The sequence below is a fragment of the Phaenicophaeus curvirostris genome, chromosome 13 (assembly GCF_032191515.1).
Source record: "Phaenicophaeus curvirostris isolate KB17595 chromosome 13, BPBGC_Pcur_1.0, whole genome shotgun sequence".
Taxonomy (NCBI): domain Eukaryota; kingdom Metazoa; phylum Chordata; class Aves; order Cuculiformes; family Cuculidae; genus Phaenicophaeus; species Phaenicophaeus curvirostris.
Genome location: NC_091404.1, coordinates 18,961,611 through 18,985,896, shown reverse-complemented (window position 1 = coordinate 18,985,896; position 24,286 = coordinate 18,961,611). Strand labels below are relative to the sequence as shown.

The window sequence follows — 24,286 nt, the reverse complement described above, 5'->3', positions numbered from 1 at the left end:
ACAATTCCATTCAAATTATCATGGCTACAGCTGTGTAAAACCAGAATCTGGTCTCGAGTGGTTGCTGCTTTATAGTAACGTTCACTAGAAGGGTGTGTGTAGGTTAGAACTGTAGATCATAAAATCATAGAATGGTTTGGGTTGGAAGGGACCTTAAAGCCCATCCAGTTCTGACCAGGGACACCTCCCACTGGATCAGGGGGCTCAAAGCGCCATCCAGCCTGGCCTTGAACCCCTCCAGGGATGGGGCAGCCAAGACTTCTTTGGGAAACCAGTTCCAGTGCCTCACCACCCTCACAGTAAAAAGTTTCTTCCTAAGATCTCATCTGGAAGCATAGGTCTTTTTTTCTTTTTTTTCCTTCCCCTAAAGGACTGCAATCCCGAAGACACCAAACCCCAGAGAAAACAGTGCTCTTGTTTTCCCAGGGTACTTGCCTTGCCTGGGTGAGTAGGCAGGATATAAATGCCGTCAGCAGAACTCTGAAAGGGAGCTGAGTAAGTTTTGGTGTGAACTTCTCTTTCATCATCTCCTAAAACTTTTCCTTAGTGCTGGGCATTCTATCACTGTGTTACTGCAGATCAGACTTTCACTTCTGCTTGTTGTGTGTGCTGGGAAACACCTCAAGATCTGATCTGGGAAGCCTGTGGGTGGCCGCTTGTCTCCTCAGAGTTCAACAGTCATCGACATAAACTGTGGTCCATGCGTAAATAAAAGTCAAGCTCCATCGTCCCCCTGCTCTTCCTCTGAAAACTCAATTCATGAGTAAAGTGTCTTTTCGCAAAATCTTGAAAGCGGTTTGTTTAATTTTTAAAATATTTTTCTTAGATTACTATCAACATATGGAGTTTTATGCAAAGGATTTGTTAGTAATTGAGCATGAGAAGAGAACGTTTTGTAGTTTCGTTGATTGAGCTCCTCTGCTGGAGAAAGCTGCTAATTTTAGCTGGTTTGTAGTTTTTTCAGAGACAGTAAGTGTCAACTAAGCACTCACAAGCGCGTGTGTATAAGCACAGACTTCTCTAAATCAAGAGAACAACAATTCTTTTTTGTTTAAAACCCCCACATAGCAGCCCAGTACTGTCTGTTGGATGTTTTTCCTGCGCTCTGGATGATTTCAGCAGGTGATTTTACTGGCGAATGCAGGTGTGCATCCCGCTTCCCGTGAACCCCAAACACTCTTATTCTGGGTTGTCTTTACTGCAGCCTGGCGAGCCTGGGCTCTTGTAAAGGGCTTTGGGACAGAGCCATCATGGTATGGCAAACAAATTAAAGCATAAAAAAGAAAAATGGAATAAGCACTGAATAAAATGAAATATAAAATGGACAAGCTCAAAGCTAAAGAGAATGGGGGGTGGTTTTATAGAGATAAAATAATAAACAAAATAAAAGATTTTGTGCTACTTTGATGTACAGTAAACCAGAATAAAACTAGCACGCTGTGAAAAATGAGCAGGTTAGTGGTACCTGTGTGTAGTGTTGCTGGAAGTTGTCTTCATTTAAACGCAGAGTTTGTCCTACATTGATGGAGGGCTTTGCCACTGTAAGCTGATAGAGTGAGGTTTAACTTAAATTTCTTCGTGAGCTAGCAGTCATTTTGGAAATGCTTTCTATTCAAACCTCATTCATTGCTGCAGCTTGGTTATTTTATACAATGTTTCACTGTATTTTGTCAGAAGCTCTGTTATTCAACAAAGTAGAGTTTGTTTTGACCAGAAAGAAGCAGCAATACTTTTCCAAACACGAGGAGGCTGCATTTTTATTAGCTGGCTTGGGAAAGAGCTGACTCAAATGGTTTTGGGGTCTGTCATTCCCTGTAGTATAACAGCAGCTGTGTAGGACAGTTTCATGTACTCACACTGATAGAAGAAATAAATATGGTAGATGAAAAAAAATAACTAAATGTACAAGATCTGTAAACAGAGTTTTAACATTTTGGATTGAAAGCCATAGTTGTAGTTCACAAGGTGGCCAATGGATGGTGATATTTTTGATGGGTTGGGTTGCTGTTCATAGTTTAACCTGTCTAATATTAAAAAATCAGTTAATCCATAAAATTATTGCTTTGTCTCCAGAAGTAGGCAATTGTCTGTCGTGATTCAGAAGACAAGGTATAAGATTGTGTTGCGTTCAAGGTTCCACCTTCTCATATTTTGGCAGCACAGCTTTGAGAATTTTTTATTTTTCTTTTGAAACATCTACAATTCCTGAATGTTTGATCAACTGTTTCTTTTCTTTTTCTTCAAGGCAAGAATTTATAATGTATTTCTGTGTGTCGCTAATGGTTCATCTACTTTATATAAATTGATACCATGTGCAGTAAGTAAATATTTCAGAAAGAAAATTTCCATTTCTCCTCTTATTTCATCAGCTCTCGACCAGGAAGACCCCCCAAGCGTTCACTAGGAGTTGCGATACAAGAGAATGCACGTCTTCTGCCCCATGGAGTTCCAGGCCTCTTATCACCAGGACTTATCTCTCCGACAGGTAATAAAATCCATCAGATGATCAGCCTCATCTCTTCATACTGCACAGCAGTTAAAATAAACTAATATTGATCTAACTGCCTTGTCCTTCAGGGCTTTTTCAAGCTTTACCAGAGGTTACACTATTGGATTTTTTGAGTGTTCATGAAAACTCTGTTTTGTTGCTGCGGTGACTGAAATCTAATGGATTTGTAATTAAGTTCTTTATTAATTGTAATTTCCTTACAGGAAATTCCATTAAATCTGTTATTTTAGTAAAAGAAAAAGACCCGAGAAAATGAACTATTGTCTCCAAGAAACCCATAGCATGCATTTCTTCCTTTGAAATGCGTGTGTATTTTAGTTCTCATGGGATATGAACAGCGTGGCCAATGCGTATTGTATTGTAACATCATTAATGTATGCCAGCAAGATAGAAAAATGCTTGTACGAATTAGAGAAGAAACATTTGAAAAGCAGATAAGTCCGCATTGCCACAGTGGATTGTACTTTAATAATCTGTGTTCAGTATCATAATATGAAAAAACTAGCATGAAAATAAGTGAAATTATAAACAAACCCTAAACATAATGAAATGCTTAGTACTTTATTTCACTTCATTAATTTAGTAATAGAGTTTAAATTAAATCTTGTGCTATCCTGATGAGTGTTTTAATTTTTTATTAATTGGTGCGTGCTAAAGGTAAGTTTATTTTGTTAATAAAGTTATATTAACAGATTATTTTCATAAATGTAATTGTTTAACTAATCAACAGGGTTTAGCACCTTTAGGATTACTGACGAAGTCCAGTTTAAATATATTGTATCTCTATAATAACCAAACTGAGTGAAGTGTTCAGCTGAATAAAAAGACAGAGAACACCTTACAGGAAAGGCACAGTTAAAGAATTGACGGACAGGAGTACAGCGACTTCTGTCTGGATCTTGCAGATTACTTTGCTTGCAGAACTTGTTGCACTGCAACTGTGCCTCCACGGGTCTCAGCGTTCAGGAGAGTAACAAAGCTGAGACCTTAAATTTCTCCTACAACTCTGAGCATCATGAGGGCTTCGCAGTGAGCCAGTAACCTGTGACACTGTGGAAGCTGGAATGAACACGTTTAAGCAATAGTCACAGTAACCGTAATTGAAGTAGTTGATAAAGTCTGAAAGCCTTTTGCTAGAGCCAGGTGCCCCAGCTGAGCTGGTGTGACTTCATGAGCTCTTTGTAGGTCTGGTAGGGATCAAGAACCGTGTTTGTACTCTTATGAGCAGTTTATAAATGAGGGGCTTTTTTAGTAGCTCTGTCGCGTTCTCAGCTCAGGAATTCCACTGATGTGGTGGTACACTGTTACTCATAGACAGGAAAGGACAAGAGCCATTTCGAATTGATCATTTCTTGTTGGAAACCTAGAATATTCCATATTACCTTTTCATTCTGCGTGTGTTTGCAAATAGGACATCATATACAGGCTACTATGTTGCTTTAAATTGGGAAATATCGTAGGGTACAGTATGCTGAGCATGCACAGTAAAACAGTATCGCAGACACATGCTGTGTCTCACAGGTATTTTGAGTAAACGTTTTTGAAATTGAATTTCTAGACCGTTTTAGGTTGTTTGGAGTCTGTAGTGGTGACTGGGGTACATCCTGCTTTACTGAACATGTGGAGGGTTGCATGCAAAGATTGCCCCTGGGGGCTGTTTTTCAGCCGAGTCCCAGGGTGGGCTCCTTCCTGACCTTGGGCACTGCCTGAGAAAACCTCTGTGTGACCGAGCACCACAAGTCCTAGACGGTGCCTTAAGTAACAGAAAGGGAGTTCTGTAAGCAGCTTGTAGGTGGGAGAAAATGCACATTTACAGAGCATCAGAGCATTGTTGAGGACTCCAGATGAGACAGGACCTTGAAGATGAAGCAGCCCTTCTACCAGCCCACAACAGGACAGCTTCATGCTTGCGGCCTCTGTAGTCTTGTCACTCAGAAATCAGAGTTCCTAAAGCTGTTGAGTTGTTTCGTCTTGTTCAGAAAGAAAGACTAGTTGAAAAGTTGGGGGAATTGCTGAGTAAGGAAAGGTGCCAAAAGAGCCACTTGTAAACTCAGTGGGGATTTGAGCTGTTGTAAACTTGATGGAGCACCCGGGATATAAAGCCTCCATTAGCTTTATTTATGCCTATTTACACTTAATTACCGGCTGCTTTGCTCTGGTTGCCTTCAACACTTTAGCAATAGGACTCCTTCCTTTTGGCTGAACTGAGGACAAAACCCGATTTAACACTTCTCATGGAACAGAGGTTTTTAGATTGGAATAGAAGTTTCAAGGATATTAACCTGTTGTCTGCTGGCTAAGTTCTAATTTGGTTATTTATGATCTTGCGTGCAGGTAACTTTGTCTAGTTTTGACCTCCAGAATTTGTATGTAAAACTGAATCTGTTTCCTGCCCCTGGTTGCCTGGTGACCTGCCAGCTTGGTGGAGGCTTTCTGCTTCGAGTACTCTCTGCTCCAGGGCTGTTTTTCTGCTGATTGTGGAAGGGGAGCCGGAGCAGGGCTGCGGCAGAGCCTGAGGAGAGTTTGCAGCAGGGTAGGGCCGGATCCAACCCTTCCAGTAGAGCGGGTGCTGATATGGAGCAAGAAGGACTCTTCACATCTTGGTGGCTTCTTTGGCTGCCTGCTTCCTCTAACTGCCAAGTAGTTGCAAAGATTTTCGTTTGGATGTCTTCTTGTCCGCTTCTTGGTAACTCCTGTGTCTGACCTTGCCCGTTCTTCCTGCAGCACAGATACACAGATGGTTATGTTAATCTGCCTACAGTGTTCTAAGAAAAAAACAATCACACTCAATCTTCTTACGGGGCTACCTCATTTTCTAATGTGGCCAACCTAGCATCTGAGTTGTTTTCTACTTCAGATAAGCTCATTCTAGTAACAGACTCCACATCAACAGACGCACGATTCATCCATCCATTGCGTTTTTTCAGCTTTACCTCCTCTTTATTCTTCTCTTGATAAAGCGGGGGAAGTTTGCGTCCTGGCTCGCGTTGGTTAGATGGATTGGTCTCAAGAAGTTGCTGTTGTGGCTGCGGCTGCGGAGCTCACAGATCTGTCTGTAGAGGGTATTATGGGAGTGATGATTAGTAACTTCCTGCAAACCTGAGTGAGCCATCTGTGTTTCCACTCCTTGAAATGTGCTGTTATTTTCATCACCCATTTGGTTTGTGTCAGCTCGGTTTACGTGGCCATTTTCACATAATAAACAGGTAGTTAAATTAGGCACTCTGCATTTCCTGGTGCAGTGGAACGTTTTTTTTTTTACCTCTTGTCAAAGCAGACTACACTGTTCTTACACATCAATAATTTGTGAAGAAGCTGTAAGTGAAGCTTCGACCTTCTAAAATGTAGGTAGGTACCTTCCGCCTTTGGAGGAGTGGGAGCAAGAGTTAGGATGAGACTAGAGCTCCAGGGTCGTTAGAAGTGCCCTGACTGAGAAGGATGAAGTGGTGTGTCAGGGATGCAAGGCACTGGGAAAGGCTTGTGTAAACAACACAATAGCTGCGCCCAAACTGCATCCTTCAGGAGCTGATAGTTAAATACTGTCCGCTTCACATTAGCTTAGGAGAAAATATTTTTCTTCTTGCGTTCATGTAGGAAATGTGGAAATCAGCGTGGTGCCCTTTCCTGCTGTGAGGGCAGAGGAAAAATCCTGTGTGTCACAGAGGGATGGTCATCAAAGGCTCCATTCTTCAAACAATGCGGTGTGATGAAGTGACATTAACAGAAAAAGGCTTTAACTCCTATTAATGTACAAGTCTTTGTCATCGGTGTATCTTAACAAGACAGTTAGGACTTATTTATGGCATAGATTTTCAAGGAGGTTTTAGCGTCTGAAACAGTAGTTTGCTGTGTGGAGAGAAGCTGGAATCTATTACATGATTTAAGCCAGTAGTTCAGAAAACTGTTGATATGGAATGAAGCTGAAAGAGCAGCTGGATCTCTTGACAGTTACCCATGCCAACTTCAGACCTCCTACCTTTCACTTAGGTCATCCCAAAAAAAGTTAGAAAACTACAATAGGAAGTCTTCATTGCAATTTTTCTCTATTCAGTTTGCAGAATGGCTACTATTATTTCAATAAAACCTTTTGGGGCCTGCTCTGTCTTGTTTTCAAGGTAATGAAGAGAGTGGCTCATGAGGAAATCATCCTGCCGCTAGAACTTTGTTAGACGACGGTACAGGGCACAAACCTGCTTTTGGGGACAGTTTTTGTCCGGGTGGCATCTCTGACTGCACTGGGGCTGGGAGCCCTGCCGCAGAATCCAGTGGGTACTAGAAGGTCTGAGGAGGCTGGATGCCAGGTGTCGGAAAGAAACAAGCCTGTTTAAAGCATTTCTCTTGCCATTTTGTATCTCTGAGATTTGCTGTCTGGAGCTGTGGGCAGCCTGGGGCAGGGTATGTGCGGTGAGGATTTAGGGCTGAGGGCTGCTGGGTGCACAGTGCGGGAGCTGGGAGGCAGCCAGGCTGATGGGCAGTAGTGTGTTAGAAAAGGTAAATGAGGCACTTTCAAATGGATAATCACCTCTAGTTCATGGCAATTGGTGATTGTTCGGTAGGGAAAAGTTGGTGTATATAATGTGCAGTGGCTGTGGCTGGCAGGCTGTCTGAGGCCATCCCTGGTGTTAATACCTCCTGATTAAACCAGCGTCTTATCATCAGGTCTCTGCTCTTTTCTTATGTTGGTCTGCCCAGGTGACAGAAGCAAACCACCTGCATTTCCAAATGTGTAACATAAACTGCTGTTTTCATTATCAGCTCCATTAGTTTCACCTCCTTTGAAGTGATCCTTTTTGTTTCATAAGCAGACAGTTAAAATAGACCCTGTCTTAGTAGTTGTTTGTCTAGAGATTTTAAGAATGTAATAATGACTACATCGAACTGTTTGTACAGATTGGAATACTTTCTCAGTATAGTTTTGTCTTATTAATAGTTAAGATAAGCTGTTGTGAACTGAACTGTTTAATGCAATTAATATTTTAGTGAAATTAATATTTTAATAGATTTACCAAGTCACGTCTTTGTGGGACTCAAATAAGTAAACAGAGTAGCTCACAGGAGTATGATAACGTTGTGTGCTACTTCAGTTCAGCAGTGAAAGCAGCTGCCGCTACAGAACAGAGAGAATAAAACAGTATTTGATAGAGTCTCTAGGCACTTTAGTTTGGTACACCCTTGCTAGAGGGGTGAATGAAACTAGAGGCTTTCAAGGTCTTTGGTATCCAGTTGCTCCGTATCAAGGTGGACACACAGTCAGCACTGCTGACGTGCAGAGCTGCTCGTGGGAGCTGCTGGTGCCACTGACCCCACAGATCGTCTCCTTGTTGCCATCTGAGCCTCTCCTGGCTGAGGAGCTGTGAGGTGTGTTCAGGCTCCGAAGAGCGGAGCTGCAGGAGCAGCCCTGGACATTCTGTTGCAGAGGGGCACGGTGCGGCTGGAGGCAGCAAATCTGCCGCTCGTGGAGCGTTGGCTCAGAGACTGGGCTTGTCAAAAGCAGGCTCTGCAGGTTTGCCTCTCGGTGTCCTAGGGCTCAGTTTTGAGAAAGAGCTCTTACTTGAAGAATACAGAGTCACCCAGGGTCACTTTACAGAAGATCTGTGGACCAATTTCACCTCCTGGGGTGTTTGATGTAGGGCCGCTGTGACTCCAGGTGCTGCAGGAGTCCTGGGAGCTTCCCAGAGCAGGGAGCAGATGATTGTAGCATTAAGGGAACCCTTTCTTTTCTCAGCACACCAAAATGAACATTTTTGTATGTTTACATCCTATTTTGGTGGCTCATTTCACTGTTTACGACTATCTTTTTTTTTCAGTTGTCATAGATGTCATTTTTAAGTTCCATTTATAGTGTGAAACATATGCATGACTTTGTCATTGCTGGCATTACCTGGCTTGGTAGGAATTATTATTTTTAATCAAAGGCGAACATACTGATAAAGGATGCCACAACACTCCTCTGCCTGTGGGGAACGTTAACAGTTTATAAATTGTTCTTGGTGACAATTCAGTAGTGAATTACTTTGATATATATGGCTAATAAATTAATATGATTAAGTTAATGAGGAGTACAAGTGTTGCCAAACTCCACTCTTCGGGCTTTTAATGCTGCTCCACATTTGCAGCTCTAGCTTCCCCCTGTGGTGAGAGGATCAGTGCTACCTACGCACTGTCATTGTGATAAATGGCATATCCCACAGTGCCCTGCACTCCATCTGCTGTGTCCCCAAAATGAGAAATATTTTATACAGATCACACACTCAGAAGCTCAAAGGACTGCAGAAAGATCTATTTTTTTAAACAATAATAAAAATGCATACATCTCTTTAGCAACTCTTCATTTTTACTGTCATAATGAATGCATATCGCTTTGGGAAATGAAGGCTGGTGTGAGTAACACGGGAAAGTTATCCGCTGCACAGTAAAACTGACAAATAAGTTACATGCTCACTCTTTTATTTTATCGTGAAATGTTCTTAGATAAAAAATGATGTTAGAACATCTATTTAACTGGATTTTAAAATTAAAGACCATGTATGCCGCATGATTGAGTGCCACCCCATCTCATGCCAGCAAATTTCTGTGCTGAAGGGAGCATGAATTTGAGTGAATGAGGAATGCAGGATCATATCATTACTCTTTAAAATACAGCCATTCAGTAGAGTTCTGATAATCTAAGAACTATACTTGGTGACTATGAGTCACTCGGTTCCTCTACTCCCTCTTCTCTTTTAATGTTATCTTTCTTTAGGGATCCGTTTTTAGTGTGTGCTTTATCTGGGTAGGATATTGCATTTTTGACAAACGAATAGTTAAAGCTGTTGAGAATGTACTTAATGGTTAACCTTGTTGTAAATTTAATTTACACCTATCTTCAGCTACTAATTATTGTCTGAGAAGCGTGAAACTCAGTAATATACTCTCATTTTTAAGCATTTATGGAAAAGTTTTAAACATTTGATCATTCTGAATTCCTGCGTCTTTGGAGATGACAAAGTTCACCTGAAGTGATCACACTGAGACAATTAAGACAGTATTGTCTTGGCACTTATGGCAGGTCTGTGCTGGATTGATCTTGATTTGGATGGGAACCATCTGAAGAAGGTGGTCCAGGTATCAAAGAGTTACCAAAATCAGTAAGTTTTCATCTGTGTTTATAACCTGTGACATTCTTTCCTTCCAGCTTTTCTGTTAGCCTGGGATCTGCTGCATTTTTAAGTGGCTTTGAAACTAGTTTAGCTCTTTTAAGTTACTATCAAGAACTGTCTTAAAGCCACCACCGTTGTCATTGAATAGGATTTGTTAGGCTTTATTTTCCTTTACAATAAAATTATTAAGTAGAACAAGTAGTTACCGCCTTAAATGTTTTCCATTTAGTACCTTTAACCACTATCTTGGGAACTGAGATATTTAAATGCCATAAGAGTGATTTTGTAAGATACCCAAACTGCCTGCCTGCTCCGGAGTCTTGCATTTTAATATAGGAAGCTGTTTTTTTGATTCATTGAAGTTATATTGTCATTAAAAAAAGTTTACGTTCATGCTAATGGGGAATGGCTTATTGATTTAGCTGGTTACGAGCCCCATCAAGTGCACTGTGGGGTGATAATCCTCTGGTAGGCAAACCAAGCATCTTCACATTCTTGACCATTACTTTGGATAACATAAGGCTTATTCAGGATTCTCCATTTTAAAAGAAGCATATGTTATGCTAACAACAGAAATTGAGATATTATGGCATGCAACATCAGAGACAGGAAGCATAGATCCTCACTGATACCTCTGTTCTGCTTCAGGCTTATCCAGCAGTATTTCAGAAGACCTTTTAAGCTCAAGGTATCTGCACGCATTTAAACTGTTATTCTTGTGACTTTGAGGGGCAACTCCGTGACTCTTTAAATAGATGCAGTTGTAACTGCCTGGATAATACATCTCTAGTTGCAGAACAGTGTTGATCCATTATCTGTTTGCAGTGCTAAAATCAACTGTATTTAGTTAAATAATATTCTCTTAAAATGCAGCATTCAGCTTTATATTAGCTCTCTGTGGTTTCCTAAAGGAAAACTTTGTAAGGCTGTATTTTGGCAAAATTCATGGTGTAACAACGCTACTGCAAATTGTTCAGAAAGCAATAGGGAATAAACTTCACTGGATTAGAAATTATGCATGTGCTGTGCTTAAATGCAGGTATTTCCACAGTTGCAGTTCTGATCAGGTATTAACTACTTTTAATGTAATTTAGCAGCTGCTGTGCTTTGGTCCCTGTCATACAGACCCATGAAGTCCTCAAGAAGTAAAATACTGAACTAGGTTTTTGGCATCAGGCAAACAAACAGTCCCATTGATTTGTATTGGATTATTTGTTTGTTTAAACACGAGTGTTTTGCTACTTATGGTGATGATTTGGAGAGCATGTTCTATAAGGATTCTTTTGCAAAACTGTGATTTCAGTGAGTGCCTGATTGTCCTGGTGCTCCTCGTTCTTCTGCCTTGAGTGGAATGGGATATGTGAAAAGAAACATGGTTTTTGAAAAAATGTTGGAGTCTGTTTTAAAGCAATGGGTGCTGATTGGGACATCCCAGAACAGTGACGTGTACTTATTCTTCTCTGGCCACACTGAGCAACTCAGAGTGACAGGATTGGCTTGAAATTGGAGCCCAAAGTGATAGATGGAAATCCCACTTGTCTGTGGATGATGATTTACAAAACACTAGTTCTAGTTCTCTGTTCTTCTGGAATTTCTCCTGGAGCTGAGGCAGTGATAACAGATTGGATAAATTTCTCATTTGCTGCTGCTGATCTCTGGATGAGCCTTTGCATTGGTTTTGCAGAGCTTGGTATGCTGAAAGCAAGAGGGTAAATGTGTTCTGACTAGGCAAAGGATGCTGTGTGTGATCGGGGGGGACAGTTTGAGTCTGGCTGTGTAAAGAAGTGAAAACCTGCCTTGATAGTCTGGGAGAGATTTGGGCTTATTTTTAATGTGTGTGCAGGCAACTAAGAGAAGCAAGTTCACAATGAAGGCTGCCTCACTGTCCTTTCTGGAGCGACTGCTTGGATAGCTGATCTCCCAGGGAGAGCAGCCCTTCGCTATGGAGAAAGTCCAGCGGCTGCAGTCGTCGTTTCCTCCTGTGTAAGAAGAATGTTTTCTTCTTTCAGGCCTTCCCAAGTAATAAAACATGATGCCAAGTGCTGGCAACAAATTAGGATTCATGATGAGAAGGAAACATCTCTTACTGAGCATTTTGAAGAGGCACACAGTTTTATTTTGAAGCTAGTATGACTAAAATAGATTTCATTGTCTGATCATTCTCATTAAGTGACTGAGAATGTATTAAGATTTCACTGGAAATGTATTTGGATTGTATAAACTATTTTATCACAGTCAACATTAATTGGTGTAAAGAAAAACAAGCTGACTTAATGAGTATAGTAGTACCCACCATCTTTTTGCTGAAGAGAGAGAGCTCTTCAGTTTGCAGGGACACACCAGCAGCAAGTGGCGTTGCTGCTGCCCTGCTGTAGCTATTGTAAAGATTCCCAGTGTTCTGGAGGATTTGGTCTAGAAACTGATTTCATCCTGAAAATCCTTTGCGAAGGAATAGAATTCCTAGTGCTACCACCCTCCTGGGACTTGAATATGAAAAGCTTCACTTCAGAAAGAGAAGAATTTTATATAATACATGCCTGAATGTAAATGACAGGCATTTTATTAGGAAAGGAAGGGCTTTATTAAAGTATAATGATCTACATTGTTTTTATGTAATCTAATGAATTACAGTAAAAGCCTGAGAAATGAGCTGGAAAAGGTAGAGTACTCTCCCATGAAAGCGAGCTGTGATAACCTTTTGGTAATTCTTTAACATGTTGAAAGACTATTTCTACACAGACTTATTAAATTAAGCAAGGTCACCTTTTCATTTTATTAACAGATTTAGTTTGCCAGATCATGGACTTCAATTCTGAAAAATGTGAGTGACTCATACAGTAACATATGTCAAGTAGAAAATTGGTTATAAAATGTTAAATCATTTAGATACACATTCTATCCTTGTTTTTACCATTGCATAGTTGTAAGAAAATAAAACTATTAATTACTGTTTTTCACATTTGAGTATGGCTTGGATGTGCCTTAATGGTAATAATGATAATTCTTAAGTGGATTAATTATGCTGACTGGGGCAGTCTCAATCTAAGATTTGCATAAAGGGAAGAAAGTATACTTTTCAATAGTAATATCAAATTCTCTTCTTTTGACATGAAGTGAACGGGCATTACCTTGAAAGATTACCTGTAACTAGTAACCAGTGAGACTGATCTTGTGCTTACAGATGGGCACATGTATTATATTTATCTCTGTGACCCCAGTTCAGCAAGGCAGGAGTCAAACTGACATCGATCATATCATTCAAGTTGTTCATACACATTCTCAAATCTCTGCATGGATATTATAGACTTTTTGTATAATGTATATATATATGTGAGGAAGAGAATTATATTTAAAGTGCATTACATAAATTTAACACAAAATCTTGCTGTACTTGTTTGTAAAGGACTTCATAGTCATGTCTAATTAAGACAGAAAATGTCATTTATATTTTCAGTCTCTTGGAATTACTTTTTTTCCTGTATTTGCATCTGTTACTTCTTATGTCTTAAGTAGAAGTAATGCATAAGTTCTTTGCTGTTTTATGGAACAGGTCTGAGAGAACATCCCATCAGTGACCCAAACTTTATGTAGATAAAGGAGTTAATGGAATAGATCATTTAGCATATCTGGTTTCAACTGAAAATATGCAGAGGTACAGATGCAGCTGCCTCTCTCTGTCGTTAACAGCCCAGCAGTTTTAGATGCGTATGCAGAAAGCGCTGCTCTTGCTACTCACGGCACGCAGGAGGGGTGCCGCGGAGGGCAGTTCGCTTGGCCCTGGCAGTCGCTGAGCAGGTGACTTGATTACACTGAAATCAGGCAGAAAATGTCCTCTTCTGGCCACTCGAGTGAATCAGGCAAATTATCAAGTGGCAAAACTAATTCTGTGCCTTGGGCCATCAGAGCTGCCACTTCCTATAAGTCAAGCCTTCACTTAGTGTGAAATTGTTTTTTATTTTATTCTCTTTCATTTATTATGCTTATTTCGGCTAATCCACTTAGTGAATGTGAATTACCCAGTATACTAAAGCTGTTTCAGATGTGTAGCCTTCTCGTGCCTTAGTGGTGAAATACGAGGTCTGCTCTCCTTTTAAGGCACTCCTGACGCTGTTATACAGTTAAAGTAGTATTTCAGCTTACTGGATGAGAACTCACATGAGGAGAAGAGTTTGAATATGATTTAAACTTAACTAAAAGTGCATATGGTTGAGCTTTCTTTAAGCAGATATAATTCAGATGGGTCACATTTTTAAGATCTAGAAACAAATCTGTGATGAGTTTTAGGCCATTAAGTACTAGTTAATTTGAAAGAGTTTGACGGAAAAAATATTCCCTTGAAAACACTGAATATTGTTTTAAGCAATAAAATATTGCCTTAAATTCTGGCAGAAACAAAGCTGAGATCTGCTTAAAGCACTCGTACAGGTGATATACCCTAGGCCATACTTGGGTATATAATTCTGTCCAAATGGCAATCCCTCATTTCACTGTGCCCTCTGGAACACAGTATTAACATTTTCCAATAAAAGAAGACAAAACATATGGAGTCTTTTATTTCAAGCAAAGAAAAATCAAAAAGAATAATGAGAATAAATGAAATGCCTGTGGTGATGGGCAAGGGAAGTTACAGGGGAGTTGCTACAGCAGAGTTCATCAGAACAGAGGAACAGAAGTAGCCAGAAGGCACCTCCCGTAGGCATCTAAGTACAGGTTTCCTATTTGTACAGTACAAAAATATGTAGATGTGTGTGTATCAGATGCTAAACCAGAGGCATGATTCAGGAGAAACCAGATACATGGGTTTAACTCATGTTCACACAGAGCATAGGGCTGAAGTACATCTTTGGCAGATGAGGGGACTTGAAGGGTGGAAGAAAGCAAGCAGAGCCTCAAAAAGGAAAGTTGAAAGGATTGTACTGTGATTAAGATGGATGCGTTGCTGACAGTGTCAGAGCAACAGCTGTTAAATCTAGGAGGCACTTGAAAGAGTCTCTCTATTTTGTTATATCTGGCAGTCAATAGGTTATTTGGGATAAATACACCTTATTATTCAAATTCAGCTGACCCAGAAAGCCGTGCCATCTTTCATTGGCAATTTGGAGGGCTTTGTCGTTTCGAGAGTGGTTTTGGTATTTCCCAGTACAGAATTGCTCTGTGTAGTCTCGTGTTACATATGGATATATTGATCTCTGTTGTATTTCCTGAAATGTATTAGATCAGTCTGTGTAAGGCTTCAGACGGCTGTTTTGTACTTGGAGCTGGGTTAGATTGTGAAAACTTGTCACCTGAATCTCTTTTTGAAACCTGTTAAATATCAGGGAGATGTACCATCAATTGTTTGGCATTCTTGTTCTGGAACTGCTTCATTAAAATTTCTTCATTAATATTTCTTCATGGTAGCTAAATATGAGTCCTAATCCTGTTGAGAATTTGTGTTCGTTGATGGAAAGTTTCCATGGTTGATTGTGCCTAAGAAAATATCCCGAGGATGGTTTTTTGCCTGTTGATATGGACCTGTCCTTCGCTTTTGATATGTCTCTCTTGATCTCCATTTTTCATTGCATCATATTACTCTGCCTTTCCTCTTTATTTTTTTGCCCTTGACTTTTATGTCTACACTACAATTTGTGTTGACCTTGAGGTTGCCCTCAATTAGCTGAGCCATTCCAGTATCACGGCCCACACCAAAATCCGCCGCAGAGAGCTTCTGATTTGAACAGCAGAGCCATCCTAGAAACTGGTCTGTAGCCATTTTTCTTTTCTTTTCAAGTTAGTGTTTATTTCCAGGCAATAAAGAGAAGGAGTGATACAAAAGAGATAGAAATCAGAAGCAATAAATCATAGGATTGCTTCTGGTAGGTTCCCTGTGCTTACGCCTGCAGTGTCTGTGCCACCTGCAGAAGGAGGAGGATTCGGAAAAGTTTGGATGAGAGAGATAAATCTTATCCCTGAAAGTTCAACAAACCTCTCAGGATCCAAGGGATGGCTGCTGGGGACCAAGATCAGTAATATGATGAATAGTGGCTGGACAACAGGCTGGGTTGGCCTCATGTTTGACTCTACAGAGGAGGAGGGAGCTAGGGTGAGTGGGTTGCAGTACGGTCAGTGTTCTTTGTGCTGCTATTGATGACGGACCCCCAGGACCCTGCTTGTGCGTCTCCTCCTATGGCTACGCTTGCACGCCATGCCCCTGTCTGGAGAGCCAGTGTTGGCTGATCTTTTGCTGTCCCCGTTCTGTGTTGGGTTTGTTCTCTGGACAAAGCTCTGCACGGACAGCACCAAACCTTGCTGTCAAATGGCTGGGGTTTGCCTTGCGAGTGGACAGAGATGAGGCTGCTCTGTGTTCTTGTTGCGAAAGGTGTGGTATGATCTAAGGGTGGCCTTTGATCTCCTTGCTACTTTCTGTTCTTCTTCGCCTCTTTCTCTTATTCATCAGGTAGTTTTCTGTTGTTCAGATTGTGATCTGTGGAGCAGCAATGATCTGACCGTGTATTTTTGCTGATACAGTAAAAATGACAATGAGATCAAAGTAGTTTACTAGATAGTAAAACATTGCTTAGTTTTAGGATTTACTACATAATCATGTTTAAAGGCTGAGATGATTAACCACTGTGTTAATTGAGGAACTAGCTGGTCTTGGTAGTGAGCTAATTTTCCAGCTCAGGAATGGGTGAACTGTGACGTCTAATGTTATCGCTCAGGTCACACGTGTATTTTTGTGAGGTGACAGCCAGTAATGTAACTCCAGTACTTGTACCTTCTGCATTATCACATTCTGTTTTATACACCTCCAGTGAAGGAACAATTTAGCTATAGAATATAAACATCACTCAGATTAACTTCTGATTTTTCCTTTTAATAGGAATGCCTTGTTTTCTCAATTTGAGGTGTTCTTCTGATCTACAGTAAACAATATCTATGAGCAAAAGGGAATTGAAATATCTTCCCAGGTTAGTTTTAATCTTGCTTAATGGATGAAGGAAGATGAAAGGCAACCTCTTCCCCAGGGTTCTTTAACATCAGAACTCGAACATAATTAAGGGAGTCGAGATCTTTTTTCTTCGTATAAATTGTTTTAAGAACTGGTATGTTTAAGGCACCTCCTAGTGGGATGTTTGTGGTCCCTGTCACAAGAGTGGTCTGGAGATGCGCTCAGGATCTTCTTGCATCCAGTTCCCATTGTGCCATTTTGTTGTATGTTTGGGTTCTGAATTTCAAGTGTCTGTCTTCTTGCTTCCAGTCCTCTAAAATGATGCCATAGAGTAGAATGCAGCTGTGATTGTTAGTTGTGTCTTTAAAGAATCTAGCTCTCAGTTTCTGGTCGTTCTCTCTGCATAGGAATAGCGAGTGCAGACTTTTGTGGTGAAATTACAGAGAGCTGTCATGGATTGACTGGAGTTACAATTCCCCAACATTTGTATTCTATTTGGGATGTCACTTCCAGGAACTTTATAAAAGTGTAGTGGTGCAAATGGAAAAGTTTCAGCAAATATTAGATGCAACAGTGAAGACTTTTGTTTCTCATTGAACCATTTCTTGATTTTTCATGATAGATTTTCATCTAAGTACTACTTGCTAATCCCAGAGCTGTGACAAGCAAGGCCTGCTGATTTAGGCCAGCCACTGCTACAAATAGCTACTGCACATGAAACAGTAATCATTGCTTTCCAGTCTATTATTAGATTAACTTCATAGGGATTGCTTTTTTTCTCCTGTGAGTTGATGCATAAATGACATGCTTTACCCTCCAATAAATCTAACAGCAGAGTGGCTATGACATGATGTTCATACCCCTTAGTCCCATGACAGATTATTTTTGATTGCTGCAGAAGTTTACAGCAGCTTGAAGCCATTAGAATTTAAAGGCATCACTGAAATTTTACAACGTACCTGACTCAGATGCGTGGGGCTGGCGTGGAGCTATCTTAGCAGCATATTGGCTCCACGTCGTGATTACCTGTCTCAGGGAGCCGTACTGAGTTAGCCTGATCCCCAGCTGTCCTTCAGAGAAGACAAGTCTTTTGGCATTGCACCCTCACGGTCTCTCCTTGGAGAATGTTTGCTTCTCTGCGTAACACTCCTGTGCTTGAAAGTTCCACCTGAAGGCAGTTGGAACAGTTGCACACATGTGGACACGGTGTTATGCACACACAGTACTTCATAAGCTTGCGTGGATGATTGTACTGAAGAACAGCTGAACTTTTGTTGCTTATTTAGCCTTTTTTAGGATGTTTATGTTGAGGATGGCCACTTTTTTCTTTACTTAGTGTATAATAGAAATTTGCATTGTTAAAGGATGAAACTTGGTTTGAGTAGCGTGTGTGCTTTTAATAGTGCTCTTTTTTTCCCCAGATTTAAGAACTTTGTTTTTTCCCTGAAGAAAACCAGGTAAAATTTGCAAAGTTCAAGGCTCTTCAGATCTAGGGGAAAAAAACTAAAAACATTAAGTCTTTTTCATCTCACAGCTTTGAGTTTGTGTTCTGGACTATGTGATGGAACCTGCTTGTGTTCTTACCTTCTATCCTATCACAGCTGTGTCCAGCAGATTCAGGTTGGTGATCCTGGTATGGAGTAGAGAACTAGTTTTAAATTAGCACAGATCTACTGTAGGCTGACAGTTTTGTTTGACAAGTGTGCTTTTTAAGGAATGGCGTTACAAAGAATAAGATATGAAGATAGTACGAATGATACATATTGCTGGTGAAGGTGAGATTCTCCAAAGAAAGCTTGAAGGTATTTGCTCTAATGAGGCTGCCTTTTTATCTTAAAAAAACAGAGCAAAACAGATGTTTAATGGTTACATGGTTTGAATCCCTTAGTAAGTTGGTTTTAGAAATGGAGACTCAGTTCTGCACATACTGTGGTCACAGGTCATTTTTTTCTGAGCACTTTTTAGCTTTGCTCGTTGAGTCAGGGGAGAGAATTAATGCTTTGTGTACCCAAGCATTTGGTCTTATTAGAGCATCTTGAAATTTGATTTACAGCATTCTTGAACAGGGTTTGTGTCTCATCCCTGTGATACCATTTACTCATATGTTTGAACACCTCGGCTGCCCGAACTGCAGTCTGGTTGTGGTTGGTCCGCGCTGTTGTTACAGCAGCGTAGACAAGGCTGAGTGGTTTTTATGGTGCTGTGTTCACCTATAATGTCTGCCGGAGTGACCTGTCTTCTTCCTCTCAGTATGGGTATTTCTACCTATTTTGTGATCTTTATTTTTATAAACGGTGATAAAATAATAATCAGTTTGGGTCTGTCTCGCAGAACCTTCTGCAGATGAAATAGAAGGTGTTGACAGTCCAGGGAATCATACAGCTTCAGAGTTGGGCCGTTTTTCTTCTGACCTGTGAGAGTCAAAACTGAAGGGAACTGTGGATTAATCCATTGTTTATATCCATGTGTAACTTTGCGACATGTGGATTAAATCTTCTCTGCACCTGTAGGATAATGTTTTCCTTATGCTGCAGAGTAATACCTTAACTGGAACCACAGCCGCTTGCTAATGACTTCAAAGAAATGAGAAACCACATTCAGGTTGAAAGCATTTGGTTGTTTGTAATTTTTAGCATAGTGCATATTAAATGTAATAACTGATGAGTTTAGTAGAATAATCTCTCTTACTATATGTGAGAAGCATGCCTCATCAGTTATACACATCTTTAAGAACTGTTAACTTTTATAGAATTTGCTGCAACAAATCATTCTGGGAAGGCTGCATACTTGTGTTTTCAATTGGGGTTCCAACATTTGGCTGAAGTATCTTCTCCACTTCCATCATCTCATAATTTCCTTCAGAGAAAAGAGAACAATTTGCTTGTTGGGTGGGAGGATGAGGGAATGCTAATTGAAACCATGTAATAAAAAGGTAATTTAGCAAAACTATTAGTTTTGGGGTTTTTACTATTTTAAGCCTATTATTTTTAAAATTACTTCTGTATTAAAAAGGCTGTAAAACCACACTGGATGTCAGCACATTGCATCTTAATTCTCATTTTCCTTTGCATGAATAGTAAAATCTTTATAAATTGAGAACTAAAATTAATTGAATAAACTTCAGTTGAACATTTTAATGTTTCTGTTCGGATTAAAAAAAGCATATTGTCGACTTTTTCAAGAACATTTAATGGTTTGTAACATTGACCACACCTCGAACACAGCACAGGAAAAAAGTGCTGATGGAGGGAAAGAAAAACCAAGAACAAACGTTAATTAGCGTTCTATGATTTACAGCTGCGTTTACAGCTGCGGTAGAGTTGGTAACGCCCGGATCTGTTGCTAGTTCATAGTTCTCCATCCAGAAAAGGACAGTTATCAGCAACTGCTGTTTCCAGCTGTGCAGCCAGCAAGTTGCTGTGGGTGGCAGCCTACCTGGAGATGTGGACTGTGGGCTCGACCCAGAGAACGTTTTTTGCCAGGTCACGTTTAAGCTGAATTGGTTTCTCCATCTGGTTCCAAGGAAGGACCTTCTATTCTGTGGGCATACGGGGTCTGGCAGCCAAGGAAAGCAGCGACTAGGTAAAAAACCTAAATATTTCTGTGGGGTGTGTTAACAATGCACAGCTGTGCCCGTGTGTGCCTTGCAGGGGAGGGTCTAGAGAGAGGTGAGTATGCCACTTGCAGAAGGAGGTTGATTGTCCTCGCTTGTTTGGCTTCTGCGGTATCTCTGACACTGCAGGAATGATTTCTTCTTACACACAGTGGGTTTTACAGCATGAGGTAAGGTGGAACTGGGCTGTGACAAATAGATACAGGCACTGCAAACCACAGCGGAAGGCAGAATGCAGAATGTGAGCAACTTCCCTACATCTCCGCAAGGTACCAAATGCTTCTTGAAATGGCAAGAGCGTTGTTTGTTTTTTTTTCCCAATCCCTGAGCTGGAAGCAATGTTACCTGCAATTTCTGAGCCAGTATTGTTGGTTAAATATTATCTACTTTTCCTGTTGTGTCTTGGTTGTTAATGTATGGGAAACTCTAAAAGTGCCTCCTTTTTTCTAAAGCTGGAAACGGCTACAGTCGATTTGTTATAGCAAGGATCACAAACCAAGCCAAGTAAATTAATTAAGACAAACAAATGAAAGAGTTTACCTTTTGGTCATTGTTTCTTAATAGTTAAAAAACGTTGTAATGAAGTATTGATCATGAATCATTCTATGATTCTGTGTTCTGTTACCCTGTAACTTCCAAAAACTTTAGGATTTTTAGGAAATCTAACATCAATTTAGAAGTATAAATGACTGTAGCAACAAGTGTAGAACATAGCATTTAGTAAATCCAGGAGACTCATATATAAACACTTTATTTTCATGTGAGTATATTAATAGAAATAGAACAACTGTTTATAGCAAAAACTATAATTGCTAATGACAGTGAATTAAAAACTAGTGTTAAAAAGATTTCTGAATCCGTAAGTAAAAGGTTTCCATTAGCAAATCTGATATTAAACCTTAAATTACAAGGTACAAATTGGGACATTTGCATGGCAATTAGAGTTATCTGAACTTTTTCTTTCCTCTTGATGTTTATTGTACTCTGTAAATCAATACACATCTCTTTAAAGCTACTGAATAATTAGTGTTCTTTAACTCTTTTTGCATCACTGTTTGATGCTTTAAAGAGCTATTGTGTGGTGCTACATCTTGAAATGATGCTGATTCTTTTGAAACATTTTACGTGGTTTACTGTATCTGTACATCTGTGAATGCTGTCCCTTGTCAGATGTTGAAGCAAAAAGATGTAGACCCTGTAAAATGGAGTTAAATATTCAGGACACCCTTTCTTAACCCTTTTCAATCAGGTTGGTTTAACAGCTGAGCTGCTGCAGGAGTCGCGTTGCTGACACATCTGTCAGCAATGTCCTGTAGAAGTTGGTAAGACGTGCCTGGTGGTAACTTCCACTGGCAGTAACACTGCAGCTGGAAAGGATAAAGTAGATTTAAACTCTCTTAAAATCAGCCTGTGCTCTCTCATTTGGGTGTATGAATGCTGTCCTGTTGCTCTTGTTTCATTTGTGAGGATTTGTGAGGTTGGATGTTTGAGGGTGGGTACCCAGTGCTGCCTCTGATGCCCTTGGCTCTTCAGGACGCCACACAGGACAAGCAGCTATGGCACAAGAACATGACTTCTGGAGTAGCAGCTGTTCTGGGTAGGATGTATTAGGACTTACCGAACTACTGGAATTTTCTTCATCTTAGTCAATAAGTGCCTTTAAAATGGAATTAGTTTGTATGTATTGCTACCCAAAAGTATATTACAATTATCTTTAAAGAAGCTCATCTAGGATTTTACAAACAGAAAAGAAAGAGCAGACTGCAGTTAATGAGCTGATATGTACTCAGCGAATAAGTAACAAAGTAAATTATCTATAGCAATTTATTATAGTGGATCAGTTGTTTTGCCTTCTTGTTGTCTCTTTTTTAATTTTCTTCTAATGACTTAGTGCCATCTCTTTGTCTTACATTGACACAGCAGTAGCAGGGGTAGAAAATACAGGGCATTAAATCAAGTTTTGCCCTGATAAAAGGTCTGAAATGTTCACGTTTTAATAATATGAAAAGCCAGAGATGTGTCCATTTAGTGTAAACAAACTTCTCCTTCTTAATGGACATTGCTCACGTGTTTATGCACGACGCCTCACGCAACGAAGTGGTCCCTGTGCCTTCCCCTCACTCCAGAGGGAAATGCCGTGTTCTCTTTCCTACGTGTACTACCCTGATTTGCCTAAACCTGCTGGTGCACGTGTGCGTGGGAGTATGTGTATTCCTGCCCAAGTCGGAGCAGTGTTGACACAGCTTTTCTGTTTGCTAGCGGTGATAAATGCTGGGATTACCTGGGCGATTGTTTTCTCTGAATGCCATAATGTAATCTCAAACCTAATACTCCAACAACCATGCACTAATTAAAACTGCAATTATATTTTTGCTCAAACAAAACGACTTAATAAACATTATCACAAACTGTTTACCCTTCCCAAAAACAATTTATGCTCACTAATACAATTTCCCATTAAAACTGCTGCCAGGTAAATTAAAAACTCTTGAAATAGTAAGTAAGTGGGAAATTAATTCAACAGTTTAATCTAGAGCTAATAACAGTTGCAAGCTCAGAAAAAGATTGCTACAGCGGGGAGTTAATTAACAGCTTATTCCCCATTTGATAAAAGTAATCCACTCTAATTCCAGTGTAATTTACCTCAATGTAATATAAAACCACAAGCTGCTTCTGGTGCGAATAATTATTAGCCTTGTCCTGTGGCCACATAGACAATAAGTGTCAGCAGTATCTTAATAATAAGAGGCAGTCTGCTAAATGCCCACAATTAGAGATGTAACCTGAAATCTTGAAACTGCAACTATCATATATTGCTAAACAGACTGGCAGTGCAGTTTCAACAGCAGGATACAGGTCTCATCACTGTTCCTGGTTCTGATATCCAGTTGTACTTTTCATCCACCCAGGTTATTCTGCTGCAGAAAGTTCTAATAAATGCACTGGGGAGACGATAGGATGCAGGTTACAAACAGGTCTGCCTGTTGCTTCAACTTCGGAGCGAGGGAGTGTCCATATGGTTTTATTAGTTTCTCTGTGATGCGAATGAAATACCAAGTTTTCAGCTCTTGACCTGAAATATCATACTGAGATCACAAATTCACTGCAGCTCATTTGACCTCAGCTCTATCAAAGTCTGTTTTCCTTGCCTTTCTTTTTTTGTGTGGTTGAAACCAAGGCTCACATTTTATACTTTTATATGGATGTTCATACGTGCACACGCAAACGTCTACACAAGTATATGAGAAATGTGTTGTATCGTAAATGTTCTTCTTTAATCCAAGGGTAATATTTTCCAATAATTATTTTGATTGGCTCTTGAGTAGTCATGACAGTTTGTCACTGGAGAACTTGGGCTTTTTGCTTGTATGATGCGTTCTTAGTACTTTTCCGTTGTCACTGATTGAGAGACGTCATAGTAAGGGTAAGTTAGTACACTGTAATCACAACTGAGGGGGATGGCTGAACACTGGAGCATCCAGCTGAGTGAAGTTACCATCCTTGCAGATATTCAGAACCGACGTGCATGCTGTCCAGGGCAATCTGCTCCAGTTGACCCTTTTTAGAAATGAAGGGTTGGACTTCCATGAGTTTCAGCAGGTGTTTCAAGCCTTAGCTGTTCTGTGATATTTCCTAATGCACTGGAATTTCTCCTAATCTAATGGCAATTCATTGTTTCAAAATTTCTCTTTCTCTTTTTTTCCATCAAATAGGAAAGGTAGGAGCTGTTAATGTGAAGAAACATAGGAGAGAGGAGTAAACTGAATACATGGAACGATAGTTTTCGTTTCTGATAGCAAAGATAACTCTTAGGAGAAACTGTTGGTGTCTGACTTAAACTGTGCTACCTTCTGCCGCTTCATTTATTTATGTACTTAGCAGCAATCGTGCCTGTTAAGTTTAAACTTAATTTACACTTCAGAGCTTGGAAGGATTTTTAGTTTTTTGTTGTTAAACAAATGTTCAGTAGAATAAATAATCTTGGCTATAAAGGGATTTCTTTCCTGCTGCCGTAGAAGTCATCCATAATCTGAATTTTGTCTGTGTATGAAATCTCTAGCATGAGTGAAGTGAGCCTTAAAATTCTGTAGGTC

At 40.1% G+C, this 24,286-nt stretch overlaps 1 protein-coding gene across 6 annotated transcripts in view; it reads left to right on the top strand.

The window, feature by feature from the left end:
- Window positions 1-24,286, top strand: part of DACH2 (dachshund family transcription factor 2) — a 248,204-nt gene that overhangs the window by 119,770 nt on the left and 104,148 nt on the right. For all 6 annotated transcript variants that reach the window (XM_069867528.1, XM_069867526.1, XM_069867527.1 and 3 more), the window contains exon 2: window positions 2,370-2,485. In XM_069867528.1, the coding sequence (XP_069723629.1) occupies window positions 2,370-2,485 (116 nt within the window). The remainder of the gene's footprint in view (window positions 1-2,369; window positions 2,486-24,286) is intronic.